At 38.3% G+C, this 21,035-nt stretch overlaps 1 protein-coding gene across 1 annotated transcript in view; it reads right to left on the minus strand.

Moving 5' to 3' along the window:
- FAF1 (Fas associated factor 1) overlaps positions 1 to 21,035 on the minus strand; it is a 149,381-nt gene that overhangs the window by 119,341 nt on the left and 9,005 nt on the right. The window contains exon 2 of the mRNA XM_064428824.1: positions 13,364 to 13,432. Within this exon, the coding sequence (XP_064284894.1) occupies positions 13,364 to 13,432 (69 nt within the window). The remainder of the gene's footprint in view (positions 1 to 13,363; positions 13,433 to 21,035) is intronic.

The raw sequence follows: 21,035 nt of genomic DNA on the forward strand, positions 1-21,035 counted from the left end.
AAAAGGAACAACCATCTGCTTTAGAATTTCATTGGGAGAAGGTTGTGACTATAAAAAAAAAAAAAAATTAAAACAAGAACACGTTACTAAGGCAAGATCTGCTCCAGGCTGTTCCTCCCCAGTGTCAGCCCCCTTTGAGAGAGGCTCACATCTCTATGGTTATGCAAATGTTTCAAGATATTACATTTTTTTTTGTCTCTCAAAACAGGGATCTTTGATCACCAAAAGCAACCTGTGTGGCTAATTTATAGTCATTAAAAATGTGTGCTACTCTCAAAACAATTTTAATAACCGGTGCATTAAATCTATTATGGGTTATTAATATAAAGAAACCATGTCTGGATCAGAAAGCTCTTTCAGCTCCCCATAACCTGCTACTGAGAGTGATGCCAGGGAGGCAGCACTCTGTGCTTCTGCTGCTCTCACACTGCACATCCACGAGTGCCTCTGCTGGATCCAGGGTACCACAGCTTGCTAGTGCTATCACTATTTAAACAGTGAAGTTTAACACCTTAAATGGAGAATTACAGGGGTAATTCAGAAGTTTTTCCCAAAGCCAAGAATTCTAGGTGTGTCTCAGTGCTGTCCATACACAAATTCTGCCATAACACTGTCCCATCCTGAAACAGAATAATTCCTGTTTTGAAGACAACCTCCAAACAACTCCCAGGCCCACAATTTATTTCATTAAATTATCCACTGAATGCAGCTCTTCTTGATTTATACATTTTGTTTAGGGATATCAATCATATAGCCAGGAATTGGAACAGCTTATTTAAAAATTCATTAAGTACTGCATAACCTGACCTAATTGGACCTGCTTTGGGCCAGAGAGACATCCAGAAACAACTTCCTGTCTCAAGCACCTGTGACTCCACCATCCAACAGTACAGGTCATCTTGATAAACATAATGTGAATTCTGGGGGTTTCTTAAATGAAAAGGATATCAAGAATGTGACATAACACTGGACTGACAAGTGCCCATTACAAAGGTTCAAAGTAACAATATTTTTTGGTGTGTTTTTTTCAGCAGTATGCTTCCAGTTACAGTTTTAAAATATATTCAATCCAACTTTTCTGTTCTGTATAGGGAACAATAAAGCAATAGGGTTAATGAAATGTTATCAAATTCATTAAAAGTTTGGGCAACATAAAAAATCTGTGGCATTCTAAAATTATTTAGGTACCTGAAGAACACTGAGAAGCAGACTGACATTTAGAACTTTTCCTCAAGGGAATATTAACTTAACTAGTCTAGTCAGTTCTGACTAATTGTGACTATCTTCTATGAGTACAAAACAGTGTTAGAAAGAAAACCAAGAATCACCATTCCTTAATTACCTATTGAAACAACATCAATGACTTCCTTCAAAACACACAATTCTAGTGCCAGCCATGGAAAAGCAATGAAGCACATCTTAGAGTGACTCTCATCCCAGGGTCCTATGAATAATGTGGGGTTTTAGACAGCACAAATATTCAACTCATAAGTTGTAAATACTCTGTGGTTTTCACAAAGTTTGAAGATGGACTGGATTTACCAATCATATTATTTAAAAGCAGAAGTCTACATACACTGGTTGAATATTCTAACGAGCAAGGGGTTCCTTCCTCTTCACAAACTACAGACGGGAGGTAGTTCTTAAATTTCCAGAACTGCAGAATTTAAAAGGGATATTTAGATGAATTAAGAGTTAAAGGTAGTCCCAGGCAAAAGAGCAGCTAAGGGCTTTTGCAATGGGTGAGGAGGGAGCTCTTCCTCAGTGGCCTCTCATTCCCAGCCTCCACAGCACACCATGGTTTTGGCTGACAGACACAGACCCCTGAAAATCTCCCCTTTGGAAGCTCCACCCCAGTGAAGAGCAGGAGGTTTTACAAAGCACAAAGCAAGATCAGCTCTCCAAAACAGAGAACCAGAAAACACATCCATAAGCAAAAGGAGAAAGCAAGCTGGAGCAGCACAGTGCTGGAAGAACAATCCTCTCAGAGGAGGAGGAGGCTGGAGAGATGTAAATAACCTGCACACCCGAGAGATGCACGAGTTTCACTGGGATAAATAACCAAACCAGCTTGACACAACCAGCACAAGCTGCTCCCAGAGAATTCCAAAAGCCTTATTTAGGTTTGACTGCATTCAGCAGGTGAGACCACTTGAAAAAAAAAGCCCTCGCAGAGCTTTACATTTGTTTAGCTAAAAACTGAGGAGGTTTACACTGAACAAATGCAGTACACAAATGAGACCTTGAGACAGGGTAATAGGAACTGCCACAGTAGGTGATCCAAAACCCAAAGATGTCCAACCAAATGGCATCAAGTGCTTCAGAAAGTCACGGGGCATTATAATGGACTAACTTGATCATGGGGCATTTTCTTCCAACACCCTGATTTTCTGACAGTCAGATTTACACCATTAGTAATTTTTTTGTGTATTCAACTTAAGGCAATAGCCTCATAAACCACCTATTAAATTATTTCTATGAAACTCAATAAAAGCTTTTTTGATGAGAGGATCCATTTATCATAGCTCTCAAAAATCTATATTCTCCCCTAGATGCTACAAACTCAGATTTTATTTTCAGTTTAACACATCTGACAAGCTAAAAAAAACCAAAGTTCTATATTTTGTCTCTTTACTGTTCATTCTGACTCTCCTTCCTATTAACACACTTAATATGTTCTTGATATAAAAACAATTTGTCTCACATCACAAATGCAGAAATTTTACCCCATGCTGTTTTCTACATTAACAGAAGCAAAGACAGGAAGAGGTGTTAGCCACTTGTAGGACAGAATTTAAAATTATAACCAAAAAAAATGGGCATTTTGTTGTCTTATACTCAGAACAAAGCAAAACTTGTTTTAATCTTTGACTCTTTCAGCATTTAATCTTAGATTTATTTTTCTGATTGTTTAAGTGAACATAACACCAAAACTTACATACAAAACCTCACTACAGAGGGTGAGATAACACAAGACAAACATACTGCGGTTTTGAGTTCTGCAGAATAAAAAAACTCTAGCTGTTATATTTTAGAAATATCAGCCAGTATTCATCTGTGCTTGAGGATCACTCAAAATCTGCTAAGTTTGAAGAAATGCAACAAAATACACTAAAAAGCCCTCATTAATAATTCATAATAATTTTTTAAATTTTTTTTGTCTTTTATATTTTATTATATATTTCCACAGCAAAAAATGGGTCATTAATAACATTCTGGTTACAACTGTCAGTCCACTACAAATCATTCTACTCCTAATTTGGGCTAAATGTGATATTCTCCCTGATATACAATACTCCTACTCTAATTTTCTGCTTTCACATGATAAACTTCTTATCCTAAAGATTTAAAATCCATTTTTTATTTGATGTTCAAACAAAATAAATGAACAATAGAACTCCAAATGCTTTCTACAAGAGAAGGGGTTTTTTTAAAAGAAAGGAAACAAAACCCAAAACTGAACAAATATTATCCAAAATGAGGAAAAACAACAAACTAAATGATAAAGGAAAGCATTAGTGAGACAAAGCATCCATGAAAGGACTGAAAAAGCAAAAGTGAATTTCAAACTGCTTCCAAAGCATAAATCTAAGTGACAAAGGAACATATTTTCACATGCAACAGTAAAGCAAAACAGAAGTGCACAGGTTTATTAGTTCCTTTTGAGCACAGAAGTATTTCTTAAAATGAAACTAACTCCCAGGGCTGTGCCATATGCAAATATTCCAGTAATAACAGTAACTGTTTTGAAGTAATGCTCCCCTAATAATTTTCTTTTTTTGCAAATAGTGATTTTGGCTAATTTTCAACAGAACTGGTAATAATGGGTACTGGCAGGTACAGACACATCAAAACATTTGTTCTACCTTCATACTGTGATTTTGGGAAACTCGATAAAAAGCAAGACCACGCACAGACTTCTCTTGCAATCAGTTTACAACAATGAAAAAGTTGAAAATTCCAGAATAAACAGCAGAATTTTTTGTAACTGGTGCTGACAAAAACATCCTGTAAGTATTAGTCAAATGTAGCAGTCAATGTGGATTAATACAACAAAGGTTTCCTGAAACCAGCTGCGTTAATTACCAACGTTTCTTTCTGCCCCAAGACATCCAGACTGGACCCTGAGACTCCCAAGCAGAGGAACGTGGCTTCTGAACAGCTTTACCCAACTACCAAATCTCATCTGTTCTAACCAAGTCTGAGATGTGTGCTCAAAACAAGAAATTCCACAACAAGAAAAACCTTCTGCAGAAATACCAATGACTTCAACAAGAAAGAGGCTTTTTACAAACAAAACCTTACTACACACACAGCTACTTTGAAACCATTACTTTCAGAGGTTACAAAAACTGACTGCTAAGAGTTTAAGTAATAAAAAATATTATTCCATTTACATTTTTTTAATTAATTCAGTAATACATAAATAATAAAATTACTAATTGTGCCTCAGTAGTAAGAGAAGCCATCTCTACCTGTGTTATTTTTGGCAGGCTTTTCAAGGCAAAGGAATGAGTCAGCTTTTTCCTGTAGCTTATGTTATACTTGCTGGCATCTCCCCAGCTTTGCAAGTCTCAAAAGTATTTCCAAGTGCTAGACGTGAAGTTACACCCACAAAGTTTATACAGAATGACAACATTTGTCCCCATCGTGGTTAAAATTTAACCAAAAACCGTAATTGAACTACAATGAAATGTCTTCTATGCATTCTGCTTTATTTCAGCTTGCTTTCTTTACAACAAATATACTTCATGAAAAGCTGCAAAACAATAGAATTGCTAATAAAGCAAAAAATTAACATTTCATCAAAAAACGCCACATGAATACATTCATACAGATGATTCACTTCATCAGCAAGAGAGCACGCGTTGAAATAGTTTACAATTAGCACTCTAGATGTGGTTTCCCATTTCTCCCTACATCTTTGGTGGCTTCAGCAAATTTTTTCCTGTCACTCCTACAACATGCCTAAATGCACTAGGATGCCTGTCAGCAGTTAGATATCCTTCTAAAATTCTGAGGGGAAAAAAAACCCACTACGTTTTGCAGAGTTCCTTAATTCTATGTTGTCACTGCCTAATTCCCCCGACAAAGTGCAACAGAAATAAAAAAATCATAACTGAATGTGTTTTCCTGGCATAGTGAAAGTAAAGAACACGTACAGATTTCTAAGAAGCTTAAGGATCAGCACGTACCTGAGCTGACTCTAGCTCAGCAGGAATAAAGGAAAATAATCTACTCTCAACAACCCACTCAAAACTCATTCACATGGAAAGGGAAAGCAGCCCATGAGGTGTCTCTGCTTTGACACACATACAGGTACCTTGGTCTTAGTCAAGAACGTCACAACTTTGACATTAATGCTGCTTCACCTTCTAAAAGAAAGGAATGCTTATGCTTAACACCAAAACATACTTTATTACTCCTTAAAACATTAACAGATAGAAAATAAGAGAGTCAGATAAATCAAAAGCCATGCCTTGATATGAATATTGGAAAATGTTCTGAACTCCCATATTTTTACCCCTCTCCTAATAATTGTATGTAAATTTGAATGGCAATGCTAATTAGGAATAAGCCACCTCATGACAATATATTTTTTGTTCAGTTATATTTAAAAAAAGTGGGGTTTTTTTAGTCATTCGTTGTAACATATTAGCTCTTAGAAAGTACTGCCAGGGAAGAAATTTCAGGACACAAGAACTCAGGACACAAAAAGTCATAGAAGTACTGCCAGAAGCCTAAGGCCCCTTCACTGAAAATCACAATAACATGAAATATCAACAGTGTTCCAATGGCCCCAGCTGTAGTCAGCCAACTGTCTAATCACCAATCCATAATTTAAATAAAAATTAAATAAAGATTTAGGTTAAAAGTTTGGAAAGCAGAAAATCCCAAGATGAAGTATGCAACCTTCAAGCTGTCTCAGTATTTCTCCAACAGCCTGTGCTGTACTGCTGAAGGGACAGCAACCCAGGACAGGCTAAGGAGAGTTTATTGAAATAAAACTAGAAACTGCTAAGATATCCAACAGCATTGTAAGTAAATCCATTTTTAAGACACTCTGCTTTGAAAGTCTGGTGGCTCTAGATTGCTCCTAGCTTTTGTGGTAAAAATGTTCACAAGTAACATTCACTTCCAAAATAGCCACGGCACTGGCACAGATGCTGTTCTTAAATAATTTACTTCATTTTTCTCCTCCTCACACAGTCCCAACATGACTCAATGACAGACTAAACACTTGTCAAACACGTGTTTATATGATGTGTGCAATTTTTAGTTCAACTAAATAGGTCACAGGGTAATAAACTACAGATACCTCATACCAGCCAATTCACTCTTAGTATATTCTATAAATTTGTTCTGAAATTTGAATGTCTCAGGACAAATGAATGCTAAGCAATCTTTGCAGAAACTACCAATAAGAGGTAGGACCTCTAAAAAAAGTTATTTGTAAAAACTCAGGTAGGTGGGTGATGCATCCACAGAGCTCCAGCAGTACTATGGGGCAGTACTGGGATCTCAGGTGCTGCTTTATGTTTATTCTCAGAACACAATATTCTCTGTTAAAAGAAACAAAGTTTTTCAGCATGATTAGAAATCTAAATATATTAGTCCCATTGCTTGATTGATCACTGTACAAGAAAAACTTGAGGTTATTTCTTAAGTAACTAAAACTCTGAGTTATTTAAGTGAAGTAACTAAATTCCATCTGTTATTTGAAAAGGAGAGACAGAATTTACATTTTACTTCACCATATTGCCAGCAAAGCTTTACCTAAAAATCTTCTCCACTCTCTTTCTGGTCACAGAGAACTAAAATTTTATATACATTGTCCCAGCAACAAAATACAGCCACAAAATACATAATCACAACCGCTTTGTTACCCTCACATGAATAAAGTAGGTTTTTGGGGGTTGTTTTGGGGTTTTTTTTAAATGGATGAATGAGCACACAGCTCTGTGGAAAGCCATACCATGATTACGACTGCCTACAGACAAACACATTTCATATAATCTTCCATAAAAAAATACATTAAAAGGAAATGTGTTTTGCCCAAGATTAAGGCATTTGAAAGAAAGTGAAAACAATTAATTTAATACTGTTTTTAAGAATCAACAACTCTTCTCTTCTACCACCCAGCTGCATAAAATACACAGCACCCATCTGAGCTTACTCCAAGACACACAAATGTCACTTTGAAAGCTGCAAAATGCTGCAAATACGGAGAATGAAAAATATAGTAATTTTTGCAAACAGGGATCCCTAATTTAACAGAAAATACATTAAAGACTTCCAAAGGGGATTTCTATAGTCCTTTGTAAAGGACAAGTTCACATACAATTATGTCCTACTAGGAGAGATTAACGCTGCAGTTGAACATGCAAAAAAAAACCTGCAACTCCTGAATTTCCTGGAGAACAGGAGCCATGCCCATGGGATGCCTGCACCAGTGGGATGCCCATCCACCAACCCTCCTTGGGATTATTTAACTCAGGGCTTCCTTCTTCCATGTTCCACAAGAACATGTTCCACAGGACACCCAGGCCCACAAGAGTACACCTGTCTAAAACAAAACTTTAAATTTTCCTTGAGAAAAAAAAAAAAATACACAAGCCTCTGCTTCCAGCAGGCAGATGTGACTGGGAGAATGTAACAGGGAGAATGTTACTAAAACACAAGCCTGTGTTCCCAACAGTGAAAATCCCTCAGATTTAGTCCTAATGAGAGGAATATACCCTGGACTTCTCACTTGTCCTATTTGAGTGCTGTCAAATCTGTGCCATATTCAGTATGCAATTCCAAAGTAAAGAAAATAACAGGTCAGCAATAGAAAATCAAAAGGCCAGTGTGATGAACACCATGACCACAAAGTGCAGTCCTGGTTCCCAGGCACTGAAACACAGCCTTGCAATGCAACAGGAGAGCTGCTGAACACAGGACACAAACATCCCCTGAACACTGCCCCACACTTAAGGAAAAGAAAGGGCTGTGTGCCAAACTCAGATCAATCATCTAGTTTCTGGAGGCAGACTAATTCAAATCAATCAAAATAACACACAAGAGAGACAGAGACCACATGAAAGCTGTAGCAGAGCAAGAGAGACAAAAGACAATCTAAGTGTATCAGTTTTACCTGCTCCTACTGAAATTTGCTACACCTTATAACAAAAGGATTGTTACTGGTTAGAGCACTGGAACATACAAATAACAGATTGCTGATAATTGTCAAGAGCCCATTCCTTGACATTCCCACCTAAATGGGCACCTCCAAGAGAAATAAAATTTGCTAAATCCTACCTGGTTTTCTCAGATCAATTTTTTTGTCTGTTCAGTTACTTTTTTTCCAAAAGACAGAGATGTAAATAGACATATACAAAATTGCTACTTTGAGTAAAAAAAAAAAAACCAAACAAAACCTGTTTGACAAATATTATTTTCCAAGTAGTTTACAAGCAATATGCAAAAAACCCTCCATCTGTCTAATTTATCCATTTCAAGTTAAAAGTTCTAGTTGAGAATTGAAGCTTTATAAAAACAGATATTCAAAATACACAATTTTTCCTTCCAAGATAGAGAATCACTTCTTGTCAAGTGATTCTTGGAACTCAAGTATGACAGGACCTGCAAGTCATCCTATCTCCAGGAGCCCTAAACTGCTGGTTTTACTGAAGTTATACTGTGCTTTGATCCTCTACCAGAATATAGAATAATCAAGCCAAGTAGAGCAGGAAGGCACAAAGGGCATTTTGAAAATAAAAAATGGGAGGGGGTTATATCCATACAATCATTATACACATATTTACAAGTGAATTGAATATTGGAAAATAAACGCCCCTTTCCCCCCATTATTTTGATGAAATGTGTTTTCTTCTTAAAGCAACTCTAAAAAGTACCTATATTACAATGTCTCTTGTAAAAGACACGAAAAACAATTTTAAACCAGGGAACAGGAGTAAAAATAGAAATGGCCATCCTGGAAAAAGCAGAAAATGAAGTGTGGTGAATTCTGCTTTTCATTCAAAAATCCTGTTCTGATTACCAGTACAGAATATGAAGTCATGCTGCATATGAGGGACTTGAATTTTTCATTAAATCTGTGAAAGGCAGAGCAGAGCACTTTACTTACTTTCATGCACAGATTCAAACACTAGACCTCAAGAGAGCACAGAGATCTCACCTGTGTAATAGCCTCACACACATAAAGGTCCACAGAGCATAAGGTCAAGCCACTAATGGGTGATTTTCCTTTAAATATGTACCATCATCAGAAGCATTTCAACAGACACACAGTTGGGATTTTTCACACTTTTATTTTATTGTTCATACTGAAAGTTTAAGATGTATTTATCTGTCATTCTTACCTTCATATGCCAGAAGAGAAGGTCAGAGTCTAAATGGGCAAGCTATGAAACCACCAGAATTTACCACACAGAGAAATTCCTAACTTCTGCTTCCTCAGATGGTAAAAATTACTTTAAATTAATAGAGCTAAAAGAAATGACACTCAGGAAATAACATACCAGCAACCCTGGGAGGCTTAAGAGAGCTGCATCCATTTATAGCAGGATGCCTGAAGAGATCATTATATTATCTATGTTGATCTTCTGTATCTCACAGAACATCTGAAACATTTCGTCGCCCAGCCTATAATAAGCCCAGTAATTAGGCTACAGTGTTCTCACACAGAAAAACCCAAAGCTGCTCTATATGCAGCAGACCACCACAAAGGCCAAGTCATATGCACCAGAGGGGAACTAATTATTGGCAAAATTAGGCTTCATGATCCCACCAAGCAGTTTTTACACTGTTGCTGCATATTAATTCCTCTGCAGCACTCTTGTGACCAATTTTATTTTGAGCACTTGAACAAAGGCAAGCAACCAAACATTTATGAAAGACAGCTTCCCATACTGCTTCAAGCAGCTACTGCAAAACATATACAACTGCTTTGAGCACTACAAAACATATACAACTCTGAGACATTTAAATCCACTTTATTTAGTACCCAACTCAAGATAAATTAGAGGCAGTTTATATTGTCTTAGAGTATCCCACATAGAGGATTAGAGATGAAGAATTCTAACTGGGGGTGAGTAATCTTTTAAAGTTCAAAAATAGGAAGCTGACGTTTCAGTTCTAAACTGAAAAGAAAAAGGAATTCTTTTTAATTCTTAACAAAAACCAAAAGTGACTATTATAAAAACTAAATCCAGAAAGAAGAGCCTTACACTTAACCCAGGTTTAGCTTTGTTTAAAGGGAAAACCAAATGTCCAAAAGATACAGAACATAGTAACAATAATAGGAAAGATACTGGCGACATTTTAACCCTTAATACTAAATTCTAGCAAGACCGGGGGAAAAATGCAGGGACAAAGTAATCAGCAGAATACTTCTCCAGTGCAAACAAAGTAATCCTCAGAAAAGCTTACACAAACACACAGTACTTGTAGCACAATGTAAGGAACTTGTTTTGTGAACCTAATAACCTCTGCTGTCTGTGCGCATTCTGATGAACTTCTCTGTCAGCCCATGTCAGTACCTACTTCTCTGTTTCTGTTTGGGATCCTTCTGCTTTCCAGCTCACCAGGGCTCCTTCTTTTGTTTGTTTTGGCTGAAGTCCCAGAGAAATAACAACACCCTTGAGCTGAGTGTCAGAGAGTTCAAGAAGCAACAGGTGCCCAGGGGAATCTTCAACCTGGGTCTTCAGCACAGCCTCTGATAATGCACAACATTTTTTCCCCTAACAGGAACATGGAATTGAGATACAGACAGGCTGAGTGAAAAGCAAGAGTAAACAATCTCTTTGAGACAAGAACTTCCTTATGTTTTTGATTTTTCCCCCTTTTGCTGCAGGAGTGCCCCTGAACTTTGGTTGATGACATCCAAATGGGATTTGCTTAGCTTTCTACTTATTAGTCTGAGTGCCTCACAGAAGATTTCCTCATCAAATCATCAAATACTGACTTCTGATTTTACTTCCAACATCACAGAAGTAAAGGAATTCACATCTAAAATCCTCTGAATCAGATGCAGAAAACGAAGTGAAATTAGAGAAAAAAGAAATTGTGTTCTTCCCATTTACCTAACACTGGGGGCCAAAGGACGGCAGAGGATCCCTTAACAAAATCATCATTACTTCACTACTGTCTTCATGAACTGTACAAGCTTGTTTTTCCTTAGAAATCCAAAAAAAGTTTTGCTCTGTGTTGAATGACATATTTAGTGCCAAACTAAAGGATTTCTTTAGTTTTTCATCTCAGCGAAAACAACCCCAAGACCATTTGGTTGAATTAAAACAAACCCTCCCCAATTCCTAGGCACTGAATCTGTACTTGACTGCTGAATTTAAGGTATTTAAAAAACCCCAAAAAAAGTAAAGAAAAAAGAAAACCAACCACCAAACAAAAAAAGAATTTAAAAAACCAAACACACGTGGATCATGCACTTTTAATTCCAAAATAAAAAATGCTACATTTCTCTTAAGTCATGAGCCTTTCCTCAAGTTCTTCTGAAATGCTAAAAACCTTTGTTTAACAGACATAGTTGATTCTCTCACACCCCAGGAACTCCCTTTCTTCACTCTTCTCTTCCTTCATTCTTTTGCTTCTACCTCCTTGTTAGATTAGCAGGATTTGACTTTCACTCCCACTCCCTTTTTTATTCAAAGCCTGCTTTGAATAAAAATGAGCCAGTGTCCTGTTAATGACAGCCCCTTAGGGCATCTCCTTCACTTACAGCTTCCTCAACAGTATTTTTTTTTCTTCTGCAACTTACCATTTCCTCTTCATAGACATACCTCTCATTCATCTTCTGCCTAGTTTCAAAAATTATGTACCTTTCTCAAGTACCTCTTGCATTCCTAATTTTTTATCCTTTCTTACTTTCTCTATGCCTTTTTTAAGCTTGCACATTTGGGTCATTACTTCTTTCCTCTCTATATTCTACTTCTAGATCGTCCAGTAATCACTAATAAAATCAAGCATTTAAAGGTGTTCTCATTGCTTCAGAAACTTCACTCTGCTTTCTGCTCATTCTGGAGTCTCAGAAGAGACTTATTTGTTCTGACCATTTTTCATGGCACTTCTCTCATTCAACCCAACCTGTTGGCCATTTATTGTAATGCACACAATTTACAAATCCCCCAAACCACATCCAACAGATCTAATGGATTGTACTGGGAACTTCACAACCTGAACAGAATGCACAAGGCTACTCCTTGCCTTCCAGCAAACACTGGAATTTTCAAAAGAGCTCATGCCATGTCACTACAAACTACTATGAGACAAGATGTTTTAACTCCAACACTCAACACACATCTGGGTTTTTCTGTTTGAAGCCACTGATGACAGACACTCCCTTCTGCTCACTGGTGTCTCACTCCTGCTCATACCTTGACATGTTGCAAAATAAAGACTGCACTCATTTTAACACGTAGTTTCAAGTGCTGGCAGTCTGTACTGGTTTGGTACAATAGGTTACAGCTGAAACTATATCCACAGCCAATTTTGGAAATCCAATTTTTTTATAACTTTCTGATATTTTGGACTGGTCCAAAGGTCACTCGTTTGGAAAAGAGGAAAAGAAAAGGAGGAAATCAAATGTTTTACAGTTGAAAGGAAGACCACTCACTTTTTAATGATGTTTGCTGTAGTTTACACTTCTAAACCTTAAGAAATTGGATTAATAGCTTCTTTATTTACTAATCCTATATAGAGTCTTAAAACACCTAAGACTACTTTGCTTGGTTTTACTGGTTTCCTCCTACTTGTCTGCACATTGAACCTTGTTGCAAAAGAGATTTTTCAGGATGATTGCTTGCTGGCTTTTTTGTTTGTACTTAATGATGTCTGGATAGCACAAAATCTAAATGAAGTTATGGCTTTAATCATAATTCTGACTCAATTCTGCACAACCACCAACAACAGAAGAAAAATAATCCTAATTTTATATTAAAAGCACATGAAAATTTGAAAAAGTTGCTTTATCTTCCATTTTTTCCACAGGAACCTAAATCCTCAATAACCCATGTGTGTACACACAGGTCTTCTTCTAAAAACACAGCCCTCCATAACACTTCTTACAAAATGAAGCCAAGAGGAAATTGAACACAACATGAAACATGGCTTTAGAGGACAAGAAAGAAAAAAAAGCCTGAAGACAATCACAGCAGATCAGAGTTTGTTAACTCAGGATCACATTTACTTGGAGATGAGGTTTTAACAGTCTGCACATAACAGCCTGTTTGTCCCAGCCACGAGACACCCCCAAATTTGAAATAAAGCTACCAGCTGTCTTAGCAAGATGCCATGTCACTGTTTGTGGGGTTGATCTATGAAGTCATTTTCTTAGAATACTTACCACTAAATCCCAGTTATTTTGTTCAAGCAACGTTATAGCTTCATCAATATTTTCAATACCAGTACATGCCTAAAAATAAAAAGAAGCAGTAAACAGAATTAAAAGCATTGATCAAAATCAGGGTATTAATACTTATAATTCCATTAATTTCAGCAGGATGACAGGGAAAGTATAGGTTTTCCCTTTCTGTTACAAAAGGGTAATCCAGAAATCAGACTTCAAGTTTTAAACACCAAACATTTAGAAATAATTCCCTGTTCCACCAGAGGACTCTTGTGTAACCTTGAGCAAGCCACCTAGGGAAGCAAGACCAAGTAGTTATTTGTAAAATTAGGACAACAGTGCTGTCCCACAAAGGTGTTTTACCTTCAAAACTCTGAAACACTCATACTACTTTAAAAGGGAGCACAAAAAACCTCGAAGTTCTAGCCCTGTACTCTGGCTTTACTTCGTTCAAGAAATCTAACACAATAGCATTTTTAAGGTAGTGTTAACTCTCATAAAACTTATTTTGAACTGAGCTTAATTCCAAACACAAGAGCACCTCTACTCAGCAAAAACTGAGATGCAGCAACCTGCTGCCTTTTTTTGATACCCAGACCTTTTCAACTATTCAACTTCAGCAGGCAGAGCATTGCTATATTCATTCTGCCATATATTTGCCACCATTCACATTGAAGCATATCAGGTATATTCACCAAAAGAGAAACAAGGAAAGATCTAAGTCTCTTTCTGGAATTTATCTTTCATCATAACTGTATTCAAACATACAAGAGGAGTTCAGACTTTTACAAGATCTGAAACATGACTGTCTTCCTTCTGCTCCACCACACAGTTATATAAAACTATGGCATAAAAAACTGCATCCAAAAAAATTAAAAAAAAACAATAACCTTTTAACAGTAGTAACACAGAGCTAGATAGCAGCAGCAAACAGATCAGTTTTCCTGATTCCCTTTATGTTGTAAGAGAAGAAGGAGGCTATGCAAACACTTTTTCCTTCCGAGACATAAAGAGCCATCATCAGGTCACGTATTTCCCAAGTTCTTTTTTCCCAATTTACAACCATGAAAACATAAAAAGAAGAAATCACGAAGAAATTCAAGGCTAATTCTCTCTTCCTAAATTCAACCCTGAAAAAATCCACACTTACAAAGCACTACATGCAGTATGTTAAAACAAAATGGACCAGTCTGAAGGACAAGATGAAATTATGGAGAATTTTGCCTGCAGAGGAGAGGCAGCAGTTTCTACTGTGCACTACAGTGCTCTCCTCACCACATTGATCCTCTCTGCAACAAGACAAAATCTCTTCCACTTCAGAGCATGCTGTGTTAATGCTGAATTTCACCCACTTCACATTGGGAGTGCTAAAAAATACCACTTTGCTCCTCAGAAGCATCATTTTGCCTTCTTTTTCATTATTTCTTGCAGTTATTTCTGAAGTTAAAAATGGAACAAAACTTCAACACAATCCCCAGCAAATGCTTACACATTTATATGCACTTATGGCAGATAGGTCTGCAGAGTACAGGGCCTGAGCTTGTCATTTCTGAAATCACAGGATGGTTCATACTACCATCAACCCGCCACTGGAACTGATGTCAACAGATCTGCTGCAAAAAATCCTGCTTTGAGGGAAAGCTCTGCAGAAGTCTGAGATTGTTTAAATCCCAGTGAAATACACTTAATCTGGTCATTACAGAAATAGTTACTATTTCTCATTTGTCAGGCCTCCAAAATCTGCATGACTTTTTTAAGAACTACTCTGTGTTCCAACTTACAACAAGAACTTGACCAACAATGTGTTGTTTTCATCCCTGGGCTGTGCAGATGAAGTTGAGGAGATGGTACCTACAATACAGGTTTTAACACTGGTTTTAGTTGTCCCCTCTTTTTATTGTTCTTGCAGCTCTGCTGACTTGCCACTGTCCTCTCTCAGCCCATACGAACTGCAAATCAATTCAGCTCATTTTGGCATACTCTCATTTTGAGATAAACTAAACAAAATTAGCTTATCCTTCTGCCAGAGCACACAGTGAAAGGAGCTAACTCATCCCAGTGAGGGCAGAGTAATTAAACAGCTAATTCACCTGGTGTCTGCATCCTTCCTGAATCATCTTTCTGGTGATTTACAATGTAAAATAGAAGCCTGCTCTTGGTCACTTAGCAATGCAGAGTCACTGGGTAACAAGAACAGACAGGTGTAAACACCAGCTGAAAATAAAGATCATCAGAATTCTTAATAGCCAATACAAGCATTTTTGGTTAAAATCTTCGCACCATTTTTACAGTCCTAATATTTGACTTTGTGGAGCTCTTAAACAAAGATTTCACTTTCCAGACGGATCATTTTTGCTAGTTGTCAATGAAACAGAAAACAAACATTTCAGAATTGCACCAGGAAAGAATGAGTGCTACTTATCAATGTAACCATAAAAGAGACATTCCCAGATCTTCAACACACTGTTAATGTCAAAGTTGCAGCAAATTAAGATTATTTAGAATCTTATTATACTTCAGTATTTCAACATTCAAATACTACATACTACAACATACAAATCTTTGTATCAAGTCAAAAGCCATCAGTGAGACCAAAAACCCCCAGCAACCAAAAACTAAAGCTGCTTCCTTGCCATGACCTGCATCATGCCATGCAAGCTAAACTAAAGAAGATCACCTGGTTTGCATGTCTTTGATTTTCCCTAAGAAATTAAGCACACGAGACAGGCAGTCCCTCAATGGCAAGCGTGACATGATGTCAAAGGCTCTGTGGTGACAGATCAGTCCCAGAACAACCTGGCCTGCTCCTGCCTTTGTTTCCTTTAGGGAAAGGCACACAGGAAAGCAGCAGGTTCTGCGAGCAACACAATTAACAAAGTCTGGTTCCTCATGGGCTTGCCTCTCATCCCCAATTGCAAGGTCTGATTTCAGCTTTTCCTACGGCTGGAATATTTATAAGAGCTTCTTCTAATGGACTACTTCCCATATTACCTGGCTGTATTTTCATTATATTTGGAATACTTTCATTAGTACAAGTCCAAGGGACACCTGGCACCTTAGGGCTCTATGCCTCACTTATCTAGAAAGGCACACTAGAATTCACAGGGTTTAATTATTTACAATACACAAAGATGTTTTCCTCATGTTTATTCATTTTATTCTACCCAAGCAAGAAGCAAACAAACAAAAATTTAATGGGAATAAGAAAGTTAAATTTGTTCAGAAACAGAAGTGAAAAAATCCTTAAAAATATAGCATAGCAGATGAGCCCTAAAGATGCAAAAATGCATCTTTGAGCAAGTAAAGAGAGAGGCTGAGGAAACTTTTTATTATTCACAGATTTTTATTCAGCTTTATTTTCATGAGAGACCTGCTTAACAGAAGGCATTAAATATTTTAAAAGAAAATTCCTACCAGAATACTACTAAATCTTGTTTCAATGAACAACCAGCACATCCTCTAAGTCATTAAAAGATGAAAGAAACAAACCACCACAGGAAAGGTAAAACCTTGAAGGCTCACTGATTTGTAAACCTTTACACATCAGAAAGAAACCAAAGAACTTTTTTTGGAAGACAAAGGAGAAGAAAAGGTAGAACAAGTTCTTCCTCCTCTCTGCATTTCCTGTAAATCTAGGATATCATTTTCAGCCTTCACAGCAGCTCCAGAGACTCTGCAGTCACTTCTGTGCTTTTCCAGACCACACAAGAGGAAAACGAACGCGAAGATGAGAAAACTATTGTTGTGTGCTGAATACAAAATCAGATTTTGAAGATAAAAGTTACTGAATATTAAAACAACTTTCTTAGCATCCTGCTTTTCCAGGGCAGGTAAGCGTTTTCCACCAGGCAGACTGAAATTTTTACATAATAAATTTTAAGAGTGTTCTCCAAATTTTTTCCAGGTAGTTTCATATCCCCACAGCAATCAAGACCTTACCCTTGGAATGTTTCACAGGTAACCATTAGGGTGCTATCCTTGCATAGTAACATTAACCTTAATAAAAGAAGCAAAGTAGTTTCTGAGGAAATAATTCAACAGGAAAGAAGTTGTGAGGGCAGACAGACACCAAGGCATTTGAGGCAAACCTAGGAGCTGCATCCAGAAAGCTGTAATGCAGGATGCCAGACTGACTCTCCTAAATCCCCTGCAGGATAGTCTGACCCCAGCAGCTGTAACAGCTGGATGTGGGTTTTGAGACCCTCTGTGACACCCCACCCCACCAGCCCAGGCTCCAGCCCACCTCCACAGCCCAGGGAAGCAGCTGCCTTCCCCATCTGGCAGCAGCTGCTCCCCGGCACCTGCTGCAGGGATGCAGGCAGTTGTTCCACGGCAGAGCTGGAAGGGCCAGCTGCTGCTGCCAGCACAGAGCCAGGCTGTTCCTGCAGGGCTGATCCTGCAGGGCTGCTCCTGCAGCAGGGCTGGAGAGCAGCAGCAGCTGCTGACACTCACACACACTGACACTGCTGCCCCGGCAGGCAGCGCCTGCAGCTGCTGCACAGGAGCTGGCAGCACGTGGCATTTGGCAGCAAGGCAGGATGTCTCTCACCTGTGACACCATTCCCCTTCTGGCCAAGGCAAAATGCAGCAGGCAAAGTATCCAAAAGGCCACTTTTGGCCCAACAGCAGTAGCTGGATATGGAGGACTAAGTCTCAATGTTCCTTTTGAACAATTTCATACTTCCTTTGGGTACTAATAGTAGTTGTATTTTCTCAAAAAACAGGACCATCTAACCCAAACTAGGCCTAGAACATTTTGTACAACAGGTTCAGCCCCACTAAAACCAGGCAGATAGACAGCTGTGAATTACACTGGGTACCACTTGCTTCTGTAACAGTCAGATGAAAAATAAAATAATCCAGCTCAGCCCATCATTTCAATGTTTAGCCAAACGCTACAATGCCCAAAGAAACAACTGCATGGAGGTACCACAAGATTCAACTGGATTGCCTAGGAAGAAAAGCTTTCACCCTCTGGGATCTCCTACAAAAGCTCAGGAAGTCAGCATTAACACATCTTCAAGTGCACAGGCAACACCCTAGGAAGTGCTTACTTTTGAAAGCACCAAATAAATTTTTATCACTAGATAGAGCACGTCAGCTAGAGTTAACTCTATTCCATAAAGATATATGAGGTTTTCAAGAGACATAAGAAATGCTGCCAAAGAACATATATTGTCAAAAATCAATTCACTATCCCTTGGGTAATTTACTTCTCAAAAATTGAGAGAGACTAAGCTTGGAAAACTCTTTCAGTCCAGGGCACAAGCCTGCTCAGAAGGACAGCTGAATTACCCAGATCAGCAGCTTCAAAACAACAAACCACTCAGAGATGTTCTGAGTAGCATTTGAGCTATAGCAAAGGATATTATCTATCTCCTTGCATATTTCCTGTGTAAAAGAACCAAGATTTACCTTACTGTTTTATTTACCTCTTCAATTACAACCAGAGAGTTCACAGACACACTTCAACTCCCTGCCAGGTTTTGCACATCTCCAAAGACAGGGAATCTACAGCCTCTCTGGGCATTTTGTTCCAGTGCTTTACCACCTTCACTGAGAATTGTTTTTCTTTATATTTAATTATAATTTCCCAAGCTGTAACCTATATCCACTGCCTCTCACCCTCAGACTCCAACTCCCAGAGAAATTTGATTCTGTATTGTCTGTTATCACCCACTGTACAACTGAGACAGCAACTAGATCCTCCTGCAGCCTCCTCTCTCCCAGGCTACACAAAGCCAGCTCCCTTAACATCACCTTTCACACAAAAATGCTCCAGCCTCCTCCCTTCCTAGGTAACCCTTCACTGGACTTGCTCTGCCTTGGCAGTGGAGTGACTGATAGTGAACCCAGTACTCCTGGCAGCAGCGGTGTCACCTGTACAATGACAAAGCATGGCCTCCCTCAGGCTCCTGGAACACTGGTACAGCCCACTAAGTGGCTACTACTGCTTCTAGAAAAATCCTTAAGTTCCCTTTCCAAGCATTCCTAACAAAAATCAGGTTTCTGGATGCAAGATTTTTAAACAATCCAATCCTGAGTTTCCTCTTTCTAGACTCAAGTATAGTACTTCACTTCTTTTTCCCATCCATTATGAGGAGAATGGCTCAGTAATCAAGGAAAATTATCTAGTCTACAAAGAATCAAGTCTAGCTCCAGATTGTATCAGCTAGAAACCCACTCAAACCTAGAAAGATTTAGGATACTATTTCACCCATGAGATGTTAATAAGTCAGCAAATTTTCTTTAAATTCACACATATACTGTTGCAATGGTGATTACTACAAAGCTACTGAAACAAAGTGTAACAATTCTTCCCCCAAAACAGGAAAAGTTAAGCCAATATGCCTAGCCAAGCAAGTAAGGGTTTTAGTACCATAATATCAAATTTAAGATGCCTGTGGAACTCCCTTCTGGGCTATCAAGAGATGCAGCACATTCAGACACTCACAATTTAGATTTTTTGGTACCCCAGCTCTTCTCATCCCAGAGTCCCACCAGTATCAGGATCACCTCCACAGACTTCATCAGCTCCACCCCTCTGTGGCATCCCTGCTCATTTTGACCCTGCAACAGCCCTACCAAAGTATCGAGACTGTTCTAAATATGACTCATCCGTGGTTATGAAATTAACTTTTACTTCTGTTTCAGACAAACACTTAAAAAACAACATCCAGGCATATCGACCAAGACACAGACTGAAAGGTCACCTACTGCAAACATCTAACTGAAGAGATAAGAATGATTCTCTGATTTTTTTCATAACTCAGAAGACCATCTGGTAAAAATAAAGCAGATTCAGCAGCTGTTTGTTTAGCAAAAACAAGCTCATTTACTTACCAGCATCAGAAATCAAGAAAGGGTTTTAGGCAAATATGCCAGAATAAAGTTTGCCCAACGCATTTCAACTCCCACACCCAACTATTTACAAGTTTCATCATTCTCCTATTTGAGCATCCCCTTAAGCAAAGTGAGGTGGGGAAGGAAGGGGGGAGAAGGAAAAATAATATTTTTGAAGGTCACAGAAGACATTTCAACCTGTAGCTACCAAGCAGACAGGAGTGAACTTTGCCCACACTCTGAGATGACTGCAAGCCTTCCAAACAAAGCAAGCTGGGGACAAAGTCTAAACTGGTAGCATGAAGCTCTAACCACTTCTCAGCAGAACTAACTAACTCAGCACCACACTAACCACGTTCAAATGGATTCCAGCAGACTGTAAACTCTCTCAAGACTCTGGAGCAAATTCTGATTCCAGAATACCACGAAGGCAGATCCCTGGGAAGCCCATGAGCTGAGCCAAGACATGAACTCAAGCCTCCCAAGCCCCATGCTAACACTCCAGTGTCTAAGCCACACACGTTACATACAAAGAGCAGTGGTCAAACTGAATTAAAAAACAAACCAAAAGTCAGTACCCATTAATTAGTACCCTATGCTACCAAACCCATTTGTCTTTCCTGAGGACTGAAGACAGCCTTTACCCAACAAACATGTTTTAGTTAGGATTTTCCCAAAGTTTCTGTGTTTGTTTAATAGTTTTATTAAGTATGTCAGTGAAGGCAAAACCCCAAGGTTTCCTGAATCATTTTGCCCTTACAGTATCAGATAAAAAAAACTGATGGAAAGAAGAAAATAATTGTATGGGTCAAACAAACACTTGCTG

The sequence above is a fragment of the Passer domesticus genome, chromosome 7, assembly GCF_036417665.1.
Source record: "Passer domesticus isolate bPasDom1 chromosome 7, bPasDom1.hap1, whole genome shotgun sequence".
In the NCBI taxonomy this organism is placed as follows: domain Eukaryota; kingdom Metazoa; phylum Chordata; class Aves; order Passeriformes; family Passeridae; genus Passer; species Passer domesticus.